A 12,906-nucleotide genomic window follows, 5' to 3' on the forward strand; every position below is an offset into this window, starting at 1 on the left:
GAAAAGAAGAAATAAAGCTATTTTTGTTCTCAGATGATAAGATTGTGTATGTACAAATCTCAAAGATTCAACCAAAACCCTCATGAAACTAATTAGCAAATATAACAAGGTTTCAGGATACAAGTTTAACATACAAAAATCAATTTCTTCTCTACATACCAGGAATAAAATTGAAATTTGAAATTAAAAGTGCGATAACATTTACATCTATATCCAAAAATAAAATACTTAGGTATAAATTAGCAAAATATGTACAAGACCTACAAAACCACTGAAAGAAATCAAAGATCAAAATAAATGGAGAGAGGCACTCTATGTTTATAGATAAGTAGACTCAGTATTGTAAAGACATCAGTTCTTCTCAACTTTGCTTGGATTTCAAATCTAAGCAAATTACTTTGTGGATATTGAAAAATTATTCAAACGCTTATAAAAAAGGCAGAAAAACAAAAGTAGCCAACATAATATTGAAATATAAGAATAGACTTCTGATCAAGATGGCAGTGTAGGTAGATGTAGTACTTGCCTCCTCCCACAACCACATCAAAATTACAACTAAACTACACAACAACCATCATTCAGAACCACCTAAAATCTGGCTGAAGGGAGGTACTAAAACTAGGGAAATAAAGAAGCCATATTGAGACTCACAAAAGGGGCAGAGACACAGAATGAGCTAGTCCACACTCACATGTAGACCTCTCACATGCAGAGGTCCTTCCTGAGGAATGAGGGGTTTCAGCACCACACCAGACCCCCAGCCCAGGGTTCCAGTGCCAGAAAGAGAAGTCTCCATAACTTCTGACTATAAATCAGTAGGGATTGAGGCTGAGGAAGACAAAAGGATGCTGTAGTCCCAGACAGTTCCTGTTAAAAGGCCCATGCACTTATTTGGATTCACTTCTCTGAGCTCCAGCACTGGGGCAGCAGTTTGAAGGGCACCAGAGATGTAAAGGGAGAAACTGAATTGTCTGGCATCAGAGCGAGAGCTGGGGATGCAGCTTTCTCCCAGATAGGAAGTTCCAGTGACCACCTCCTTAGGTCTGATTCATTTGCTAGTGGCTCACAGAACTCAGAGAAACAGTTTATTTACCAGATTACTGGTTTATTATTAAAGGATATAACTCAGGAAAATCCAGATGAAAGAGCTATGGCAAGGTATGGGAAAAGGGTGTAGTGCTTCCATGCTGTCTCCCAGTGCTCTACTATCCCAGAATCTTCTTGTGTTCACAAACCCAGAAGCTTTCCAAACCCTATCTTTTGGTTTTCTTATGGAGGTTTTATTATGTGATTGATTAAATCATTGGCCATTGGTAATTGATTCAACCTCCAGCCCTTCTCCTTTCCTAAGAGATAATAGTGGGGTGGTTGGACTGAAAGTTTCAACCCTGTAATCACATACTTGGTTCCTCAGCCAATCAGCTATCATCTTTAGGTGCTTTCCAAAAGTCACCTCATTAATATAGACCCAGTCATGGTGAAAAGGGGCTTGCTATAAATAACAAGACACCCATTTTACTTTAGTGGCTCTGAAGTAAATTTCAGGAACTAAAGACGAGACCAAATATAATGACAAAATAAGCCCCCATTACTCTTACCACTCAGGAAGTTTCAACTGTTTTGGGAACTGTCAGTCAAGAACTGTGGACAAATACAAACTATATATGAGAAGTATATTTTGGTTATTAGAATGACCAAATATATGCATATTTCTTAGAAATCACAATATCACACAAAGCTTGTTACAACAACTCTGGTAATCTAAGCAGTATGGTACAGTAAACCCTCAATTTTGTGGACCTCAATTTAATGGATTTCGTATTTATCAGACAAAATTTCCAGTCCGTATGTCATATGTGAAAATTAACACACCTTCATTTTAAAATGCTTTGAACTAAGATTTGCTTACAGTTAAATTAACAGCTTTTTTTCCCGTTATTTTTAACAAATTTTAGCTAACAGGTCATAAGTTTGAAAAACACTGCTGTAATTTCACCAACATAAATAAATATTACATATCTACAACTATAGTCTACATATTTAAATCCAAGAGTCACGAATCATAAACAATGTTCGGTGAATGATTAGCATGTGATCACAAAGCATCGCGCTTGGTAATTGTTTCTGTTGTCACCTGGAGTGACTTTGTACAGCAGTTTTAAAGCATGCTGGCCAATGTTCCCTTGTGTGCTCAGCCACGCCCCAGCTGCATGCATTTGTTTACTCGAGGTGACTGGTGAATGTACACATTTACTAGACTTCTTCTGTATAAATTTGAAATTACAGTAATACATACAGAAAACTTTTCTGTGAAATTAATACTTAATTTTCATTACACAAATGTGTCTACATAAGTAAAAACAGGTCAACTAACTAATTTGTAGATTTTTTAACATACCCATTTGGAAAACCTACTTTATTATATAATGGACTTTCGGCTTTAATGGACTCCCTTCGCCTGAATTAGTCCATTATATTGAGGTTTTACTGTACTGACAAAAAGATAGACAATAAACCAGTGAAACAGAATCGATAGCCCAGAAATAACCCCCTGCATACACGGCCAAATGATTTTTGACAAGGGTACCAAGACCATTCAATGGAAAACAAGCATTCCTTTAAAGAAATGGTGCTGGGAAAACGGGATATCCACATGCAAAATAATGAATTTGGACCTTTACCTTACATCATATACAAAAAATTAACTCAAAATGGATCCAAGACAAACTTAAGAGCTAAAACTTTAAGACTGTTAGAACATAGGGAAGAACTTCGTGGCATTGGGTTTGGCAATTATTTATTAGATATGACATAAAAAACATAAGAAAAATAGATAAATTGGACTTCATCAAAATTAAAAACTTTTGTGTATTAAAAGACCATTTCAGGAAAGTGAAAAGGCAGTCCCATCGAATGGGAATAAATACTTGCAAATCATATGATATGGGGTTAATATCAATAATACATGAAGAACTCCTAAAACTCAACAACAAAAGACCAAACAAACCTGTTTTTAAAGGTTTAAGTTTAGGGGCAAAGGTCATGAATAGACATTTCTTCAAAGAAAACATACAAATGGCCAGTAATCAAATCTATAATAATAAAAATGTAATATGCAAATCGACCGAATGGCCGAACAGCTGAACAACTGTGTGGATGACCTTCTGGATCCAGATGAAGCCGGGGCTGTGAGGGCCGAGGCAGCTGGGGCTGTGAGGGCCAAGCCCCTTGCATGAATTTCGTGCATCAGGCCTCTAGTGGAAATCTATTCAACATCACTAGATATTAGGGAAATACAAAGCAAAACCACAAGATACCACTTCACACACATTCAAACTGGTCAAACACAGAAAATAACAAACGTTGGCAAGGATGAGGATAAACTGAAACCTATGTGCACTGCTGGTGGAAATGTAAAGTGCAGCTGCTTTGGAAAACAGTATGGAAATTCCTCAAAAAATTAAACATATGGTAATTCTATTTTTAATAATTCTACTCTAGTTATATACCCAAAATAACTGAAAGCAGGGACTCAAACAGATATTTGTACAACCAGTGTTCTTAGCAGAATTATTCACAATAGCCAAAAGGTGGAAACAACCAAAATGTCCATTGACAGATAAAATATTGCTAAAATAAATTAAATATTTTTTATATATTTTTATTGATTTCAGAAAGGAAGGGAGAGGGAGAGAGATAGAAACATCAATGATGAGAGAGAATCATTGATCGGCTGCCTCCTGCACGCCCCCCACTGGGAGGTCAAGCCCACAACCCAAGCATGTGTCCTTGACCGGAATTGAACCTGGGACCCTTTAGTCCGCAGGCCAACGCTCTATCCACCAAGCCACACCAGCTAGGGCTAAAATAAATTAAATATTTGTATAAATTGGAAAGAATCCTGTGTTCATAGATTGGAAGACTTAATGTTATTGAGATGACAATACGCCCAAAGCAATCTATAGCTTGAATGCAATCCCTGTCAAAATCCAAATAGCTTTTTTTTTTATCAATGGAAAAGCTGATCCTAAAATCATATAGAATGGAAAGGGACAGATTAACAAAAACAATATTAAAAAAGAGGAAACTTTGGAGCACTTACACTTCCCGATTTCTAAAGTTACTACAAAGCTATAGTAATCAAAACCCTGTGCTACTGGCATAAAGATTGATACAGAAATGAATGGAATGGAATTGAGAGTCCAGAAATAAACCAATATGTCTAGGACCAATTGATTTTGACAAGGGTGCCAAGTCCATTCAATGGGAAAAGAATAGACTATTAAACAAACCCTTAAGTGGGAATGTAAAATGGTGCCATTGCTGTGAAAAACAGTTTGGCAATTCTTCCAAAAGCTAAACACAGAATTACCATACAGCACAGCAATTCTACTTCTAGGTATATTCAAAAGAATTGAAAGCAGGAACTTGAACAGTACACCAATGTTCACTGCAGTGTTATTCATAAAGTGGAAACAATTCAAGTGTCCATCAATAGATGAATGGTAAACAAAATGTGAACACACATAGGAATATTACTCTCTCTCTCTCTCTCTCTCTCTCTCTCTCTCTCTCTCTCTCTCTCTCCCTTCCTCCCTCCCTTCCTCTCTCTCTAAAATCAATAAATAACAATTTAAAAAAACTTAAAAAGGAATAAAGTTCTGATACATGCTACAACATGGATAAACTTTGAAAATGGCATGCTAAGTGATATAAGCCAGACACAAAAGGACAAATACTGCATGATTTCTCTTAAAAGTAGACTGGTAATTACCAGGGGCTAGAGCAGCCGTGGGCAAACTACGGCCCGCGGGCCGGATTCGGCCCGTTTGAAATGAATAAAACAACAACAAAAAAAGACCGTACCCTTTTATGTAATGATGTTTACTTTGAATTTATATTAGTTCACACAAACACTCTATCCATGCTTTTGTTCCGGCCCTCCGGTCCAGTTTAAGAACCCATTGTGGCCCTCGAGTCAAAACGTTTGCCCACTCCTGGGCTAGAGGGAGAGGGGAATGAGAAATTATTACTTAATGGTTGCACAGCTTCTCTATCAGGTGATGAAAACGTTTTGGAAATAGATTGTAGTGATGGTGTCAATTGTACACTTAAAGTCATTAAAATGCCCATTTTCATGTTATATATTTTATCACAATAAAAAGGAAAATTTAACAACATGTTGAAAAGTGATGAACCATAAATGCTTAGATAGGAAATGAAGGTAAGGCAGAAGTGGTCTACACAAAGGGAAAAGATAAGGGTCAGGCGTATCAATATACAAATTAAATTTGGGATGGGCAATGTACTTTACTAGGAGCTATGTGGGGATACAGAGTTAAAAAGTGGTCACATATGCTAGCTCCAGATTCAGAATGCAAAAGGTTTGAATCTTAGCTCTACTACTAGCCAACTCAATGAGCTTGGTCAAGTTATTTAACCAGTCAGTATCTCAGCAGTACCTTCTCCATTGGACTGTTTTAGGAATTAAATGAGTTAATACAAGTAAAGCACATAGAACAGTATCTGGCACATAGTAGGCACTTCAATAAATGTATAAATGTTAATTATTATTACTGTACATAATTTAAAAAATCAGTCTTTGGAGTCAGACACTCTCAAACCCAAGCTTCCCCCTCTATACTAACTGTCCCTAAACACAAGTTCAAACTTAAAATTAAGAATCCAAGACATGGTATAAAGACACAAATGCTAAAATAGAGGAACAAGACAATCAAATAAAAAACACACCTCTGGAAATGCAGAAGGAGCTATTAATTTCAACGTGGAGGAAGGAAAAATAAGGCTGTCGGAGAAGACTTCAAAAAGGACCTGGCATTGTAACGGAGCTTAAAATAATGAATTAGTTTCCCCATAGGCAGAAAAGGGTTATAAGGGCATTGCAACATGAGTGAACAGCATGAAGGAATGCACAAAAGTAGGAAAAGTACATGAAATAGTCAACAAATAGTCCAGTGTGACTTGAATATACTAGTAGATCACTTAGTGGGATATAATGGGGAAAGTGGAAAAGTACTGAAGAATACAGAGTTTTGAAAGCCTTACTAGGGAACTTGGTGATATTTTATAGATAAATGTCCACTGAAAGTTCCTCTTTTAAAATTGAGGGCATAGTAGAGGGCCAGTGGTGCTAATAGCCCAGCTGTGCTGGAGGAAGATTCCTTGCAGAGTCCAGGTCCTTTTTGAAGTCTTCTCGGACACCCTTATCTTCCCTTCCCCCATGTTGTAATTAATAGCTCCTTCTGCATTTCCAGAGGTGTGTTTTTGTTGTTGTTGTTCCTCTATTTTGTTCCTTTTGCAAGATGAGAAATCCACACTAATTTTTACTCCTGGTTGCAACACTTTAATATAATTAACATCTTGATTAGCCCTGATACTACATGGGCTTGCCTGAATTATTTTACCAGGAAAGATGAAACAGAGATTAAGTTTGGATCTCAAGGACACCCTAAGAACAATTTGGCAAATGATTCTGTCTCCCCTGATTCCCACCCAAAAAGAGACCACCAGTTACTTGCTTTGATACAAATACTGACATAACCCACACTCACCCTTCTCTTTAGCTGATGGAAAAATCTATAGTCATCAACTGATTAAGTGTGTGCTCCATAGGGTGTTTGAGACACAGAGTATTCCAAAGGGTCTGGTCCAATTGTATAGTGCAGGTTCCCAACTCTGAAAGCAGTACCCAGAGCTGGAATTCCAGGCTATGGGAGTTCTGTGGATTAAAAAGCAAGTTATAAATAACTTTAAAAATCATATAAGTTGCAATTGCACATTCCAAAAAGCTTACCTGCTTTTTTTTTCAGGTAAGCTTAATGCCCAAGTATGACCAGTTGTCTTTCATTTTAACTCCTGGATGTATGTAGTAGTTCAGATTTTACCTTAATAGAACTTAAACCAGGGATAGCTGCTAAAACTAGGGGTACATAACACCTTGTTAAGATTTTTCAGTTTAGGCCTTCTGCCCAATACATAAAATGTTAAGAGAGAGAGAAGTTCAATAGAAAGACCAATATTTGTACACTGATCCTAATATATCTATCTCTCAATTCTGGGCAGTAAAGTGGGTAATAACAGCAAAGGAAGCAGAGGTTAGAAGAGACACAGGTGACCCCACAACCCAATCTATGCTTTGGCATTCTATGCCACAATCCCCAAGCCAGAATCTAACTTTAGTTAAGTTTAAACAGGAGGAGCTGAGATAGTATAGACAACGTGGCTGTACTAAATTGTGAATTCTGTAAATTGGACACCTGAACAAATAGGATAGTGAGATAGGGGAATTAATTTCTTTCTGGCAACATACTCCTAAAAGACTTTGGTATCCTATGACTGTCTCTTAGAACTGAGCTCTGACCAAAAGGGATCAGTGAAAACAGGGGCTGTGCCCTGGCTGGTTGCTCAGTGGTTAGAGCATCAGCCTGTAGACTGAAGGGTCTCAGGTTAGATTCCAGTCAAGGGCATATACCTTGGTTGCAGGTTTGATCCCCGGCCTCGGTCCAGGTGTGTGTGGGAGGCAACCAATAGATGTGTCTCTCTCACATAGATGTTTCTCTCTCTGTCTCTCCCCATCTCTTCCACTCTCTCTAAAAATCAATGAGCAAAATATCCTGGGGTGAGGATTAACCAAAAAACAAAACAAAAAAACAGGGTTGCCACCAAGGATAGGCACAAATAAGTCCAGAGGATTGGCCAGAAAAAAAAAAAAAAAAAAAAGCAAGGATGAGACTAGTCACCAAGGCAGGACAATGAAACTATCCATGAAGCTGTTTCTGTAGTTGGTGCCCAGAAAGATCCTCCTCTGAGGCTCAGGACTACAGGGGGAGAGATCTCAGATGAAGCCGTAAATCTGGTACCTCTAGATGGGCTACCTGGATGTTGAGGGTGGAGTTGTCGTATCACAACCACACTTCCATGGCTTTGCTGAATGAGTGTGAGAACTGGGAATCATTTTGGAGGTTAAAAAGTTAAAGGTATCCTGATGAGATATCCTATGTGAAAGGCTGAACACAAGTTCTGGGACTCAGACTGGGATGAAACCATCTGTGTTCCCTTTCTCCTATGTCTGTGTCTTCACCCCTTTCCCCAGATTAGGCCAGATGCCAGCCAGTAGCACAGTCATGTCTTCTTGTGTACAGAGTGATTCTACTCTTTGAACAAGGAACTAAAGTCTGTCAATGTGAACTTGTTTTGTTGGTATCCCTCTACAGACACAAACAGTGTACTGGTTGTGCTTTATCCCTGACTATACTTCAACTTAAGAACTAGGACAATTTTTTCACCAGTTTCAGCATGCAACTTTATTATGTAAATGAAGTCTCAAATGAATACACTTATGTCAATATAAAGCACAGAAGTATAACTTACTTGGGATGAACAGTTTCATTATCAGGTCACGTTATACAAATAATGAAAATATCTCAATTTATATAGCACAATAAAAATTAACAAATATTTAAGTTCTCAACATCATTTGGTATCCATAAAATTGCCTCCTTCAGACAACACAGATAACATAAATACTGAACTTATAATATGCATTGGTTTCATATTACACCAAAAACTATTCAAGGCTTTGTGAGAACATTTAGCTATTCAGAGTTTGAGTATTAATCGTATAACTTTATCTCTCACCTCAGGATCACTGTGCTCTGCTAAGTCTTGGAGTTTCTGACCAAACTGTTTTGCTTCCTGGAATATGGAAATAAGTTCAGATTTAGTGAACTCTTCCTTGGTAAATAATTTCACCTTCTTTTTGAATTGGAAATTTATATTCTCAAAAATTTCAATAATATTAAGAATATTGGCCTTTGACTCATTCTTGTTAAAGGGTGCAACCAATGATGACAGTACTTTGGCACTGATCAGTTCTCTTGTATTGGCTTGATTTTTAGACAAGCGCGAAAACACTTTTAAAACATAAAATTTGGTTTTGACATTTCCATTGTTTAACAAGGTGAGGAGATCTGGAATATAATTTGCAATCATATGGTGATTCTCAAATTTCACACTCAAGTGCTCCAATAATTTTAGTTCAGCAAGTTGCACAGGGGAGTTCAAAGGATAAGAGATTATGTCCTTACAAACTTCATTTACATATGACTCTCCTGTTTTTGCTTCTTCAGAAGATTCAGAGTTGTCATCCACTTTATTTAAAGCTCTACGGTGTTCTTTAACATTGGGATTATTGACCAGGTTTTCAATCATAACAGTAATTCCTACATCATGAACTATATCTTGGGTAAATGGATAAGCAGGACTGATGCCCATTATCATCCTTGCTATTCCATGAATGAAAGGATCCCTAGTTAACTTAAGTAGGGCAACAAGTTTATCAAACTCTTTAGGCTCTAAACTGAAGACACGTGATTTGCAGCGGCAGTTTTTTGGATGAGGCCCATACTTTTCCCTATACCTAATCTGTTCTTTGATCTCAGCTAAGGTCTGGAAGTAAGGCCCATCATCAAAGAGTGGGATCTTGGTCAGAGGCCGAATACCCAGAGGAGTTTCAATCAAGGTCGCAACCAGAGTCCAATTCCCTTCTGGAGGCAAGGATGGTTCCCCTCCATCTATTGGGACTAGGACACTATACCTGGCCCTTGACCATGCTGCTGCTTTTTGCTTTATAGTAAGTTCAGGTTTGGGTGTGGACTTGGGCTTTTCCTCGATCTTAGGTGGTGGAGGTTTATAAACTTGATAAGGGTTCTCTTCTTCAGGCCAGAACCAGGATCCTAAACTAGGTTCTTCTCCAGTCCAGAACCAGGAGCAGACATTTTCTTCATCCTCATCATTGGACTCGATTATACCAGCTCTGTCCCCAGCCCTGAACTTGGTGCTGGCCTCTTTCCTTCTCAGGGGCCTGGATCCAATATTGGCCTTATTATCCACCTTGGAAAAGGACCTGATATTGGCTTCACTTCCAGCATCAGCCTTGACTTCATACTTGTGCACAGCACTGAACCTGGATGTAGGCATGGCTTTTGAATTGTTTTGGGGCACTATACCAGGTTCTGCCAGGGATTTTGCCTTAGTTTCAGCCATGACTCTAGTCTGAATCTTTGCTTCCATCTTGCTCACTTCCTTTGCCATAGCCATGGCCATAGGTCACTTTCTCTGTCCTGGCCACTGCTCCATCCCCAGCCTTGGCCTGGGATACTGGTCCTCTTTTCCGTTTTGCCTCAGCCACTGCCTTGGCCTGGATTTTAGCCTTGGCTATAGTGTCGGCAGGACCACTGATCATAGTTTTCCGGCCAGCCCAGGCCTCTCCTCTGTCCTTGCCTTGGCCTCAGAGCCAGTCATGATCCAAACTAAAGTCAAGGCCAATTTATATACCCCCACCCCTGTCACAGCCTTAACCAAAGGTCCATCCCAGGTTGGTGTTTTCATAAAACGTCCAGTAGTCACTCAGCCCCCTTTTCAACTACAGGCTCTGCCAGTGATATAAACAATGTGCAGAGAAAGCTCACTCAGAAGAATGGCTGTGTGCCTGAGCGCAACCCTGTGGAGGGTGGTGGTCTTCAGCCCCTCCAAGGCCACCAGATCTGCCACTGAAGTTGGACCTAGGAGTGGAGGAAGGAAATGGGGCTTTGAGTATTTTCCAATGTTTTTCTCATTTTGACAGGAGAGTATGGAAACTCAGTGTTAAAGGGAGAGATAGATAATTAGCAATCTTCCCCTTAAATTCACACTCTTCAACTGCAGGTGCTACTAATCTTCTTTCCAGACACAAAACAGGAGTATGGAGAGTGGGAAAGCTGGATGGGAATGAGACAGAGAAATCCCTAGATTGGCTCTTTACCCCTGATGGACCCAAGCAGATCTCCACTACCTCATCCTACATGACTACTGAGGATGTCTCCATCCACATCCATACCAATCTGCACTGATCTGGAGTAATTTCTCCTCCTGTCCTTGATTCCAATGATGATAAGCCCTACAAAAGATCTATGGACAGATAATCAAATAGCAGGTTATGGAAACTGATCTCTTGGTAGCCAGACCTTGTACTTTCCCTATATTTGTACTTTTTCAAGTGTTTCCCTCCTTCTGGTCCCTTCCCCCATTGTCTTGCTTTAGGACTACTCCTCTCCTTCCTGCTACCTATCATTTTCCTCTTCAGTGACTACCCTACCATTTTCCTTGTTTAGAATTGGGCTAGGGCCATGGTTGGCAAACTGCGGCTCGCGAGCCAGATGGGGCTCTTTGGCCCCTTGAGTGTGGCTCTTCCACAGAATACCAAGTGCGGGTGTGCACGTACAGTGTGATTGAAATTCCGTGGCCCATGCACAGAAGTCGGTATTTTGTGGAAGAGCCACACTTAAGGGGCCAAAGAGCCGCATGTGGCTCGCGAGCCGTAGTTTGCCCAGCCGCAGTTTGCTGACCACTGGGCTAGGGTGAAACATACAGATAGAAAAATCAGATGGGAGTTAGAAAAGCAGATGTTACCCTTCTGTAACCCCAATGCTTATGAAGATTCCCAACTAAATCAGCAGTAGATCCAACAGGGGTTAGTAAACTGGTAAAACAGAAGGGATATAATTCTCTAGTCCCTCTACCATCACACCAATCTTAACAGACAGGGCACTTTTCTCTTCATCATTTCCTAGCTTCAAGTTGGGTTACCATTTATAAACCTTCACAACTGAGAGTTCTACAGATTTAGAGAACACACAGAGATTTACAAATGCAGAGATAAACAAATGGAGACACAGGACACAATGGAGACTGAATCCTTGGTAGAGAGCAGCATCTAGGACACCAATGCCTTCTTGATACAGATACTTTTTCACCAAAATTTTCCACCTCCCCTTCTCCCAAATCTCCAATCTTCTCTGCTTCATTCCCCAAATCTGACAACCCAAACATCCCTGCATGATAGCGGTGGTGTCAATAGGGATGGAATGCTCAGCCTTGGAAGTTCGCTGGGAAATCAATGAAAAGTATTATTTTCAAATTTCATCTAAGTTCTTATGTTTTCATACTCTCCCTAAAACCTATCAATTGCTTCAACACAATGAGAATATAAAGGACTATTCGGAAAGCTGGCAAATAGGAGATCTGGAGTTTCCCCTAGACCCCTACCTGCTCTAGTCTTAGCTATCTACCACCTTCAAAGCACTGCCCACTCAACAAAAATTAGGTTAATTTTCTTTTTCTTATCCCGTCCCTTCGAGGTCCTCTGCCCCCTACAGATTACAGAAGCATGGAGTACCACACACTTAGAAACAGACGTACACATATAAAATGCATTGATATGCATCCAGAGACCACATGAAACGACGGTGAGAGAGACTTGGTCAGACTAGTAACCAGGACATGAGACCCTTTTCTAATTCAGGACCTTGATTATCAAGCACTTCAACCTGCATTTACCCTCTCTTCCTTCCTGGGCTCTCCAGGCAAGTCTTCTTACCAATAGCTGCAGCCCTTCCTTCTATTATATAATCCGCCACTTCTCCACTAGAAACTGCTATTATATTCCTTTCCCTTCCCAAACACGGTCGGAGGTGGGGTGGGGGTCTGAAAAATCACACTAACAAGAGACATATCATTTTAACTTTATCGTCGTGTGGCGCTCAAACTACCTCCGTCCCTCTATCACTCTCACCGCCCATGCCTCATGACCAGGTCACGTATTCCACATTCATCTGATACTCATATCCACATTCCCAAACCATACCCGCCTTCTCACTGACCTGCTCTGCTTGGATCAGGGGCAGTTTTCTCATTTCCTTGCCTCAAGGGGTGCCGTGCCCTACAGAAAGAGGGAAGGACAGTCAGATGGACACAAGGACACGAGACAATGGCGGCGACTGTGTTTGGGGATTGGTCCCGCGCCTGGGACGAGATGCCTGCTTTATCAGATTAAGGGCCGTAATTGCC

General features: G+C 40.0%; 2 protein-coding genes across 4 annotated transcripts in view; both read right to left on the reverse strand.

The window, feature by feature from the left end:
• Window positions 1-12,906, reverse strand: part of LOC118653718 (G-protein coupled receptor-associated sorting protein 2-like) — a 32,684-nt gene that overhangs the window by 19,617 nt on the left and 161 nt on the right. The window contains exons 2-4 of one of the 3 annotated variants that reach the window (XM_036304423.1): window positions 12,720-12,778; window positions 8,659-8,715; window positions 6,573-6,739 (exon numbers count right to left, since the gene is read on the reverse strand). The gene's annotated coding sequence lies outside the window, so the exon portion shown is untranslated. Of the gene's footprint in view, window positions 1-6,572; window positions 6,740-8,658; window positions 8,716-10,490; window positions 10,586-12,719; window positions 12,779-12,906 lie in introns of those variants that run through there. The other 2 variants (XM_036304422.1, XM_036304424.1) reach the window with 2 other exon arrangements.
• Window positions 8,304-10,494, reverse strand: ARMCX5 (armadillo repeat containing X-linked 5). Its single transcript, XM_036304428.1, is given in 2 exon segments — window positions 8,304-10,123; window positions 10,125-10,494. Coding segments are annotated over 2 exon segments (1,644 nt in total). The 5' UTR covers window positions 10,265-10,494; the 3' UTR covers window positions 8,304-8,619.

Source organism: Myotis myotis, unplaced genomic scaffold (assembly GCF_014108235.1).
Source record: "Myotis myotis isolate mMyoMyo1 unplaced genomic scaffold, mMyoMyo1.p scaffold_m19_p_4, whole genome shotgun sequence".
In the NCBI taxonomy this organism is placed as follows: domain Eukaryota; kingdom Metazoa; phylum Chordata; class Mammalia; order Chiroptera; family Vespertilionidae; genus Myotis; species Myotis myotis.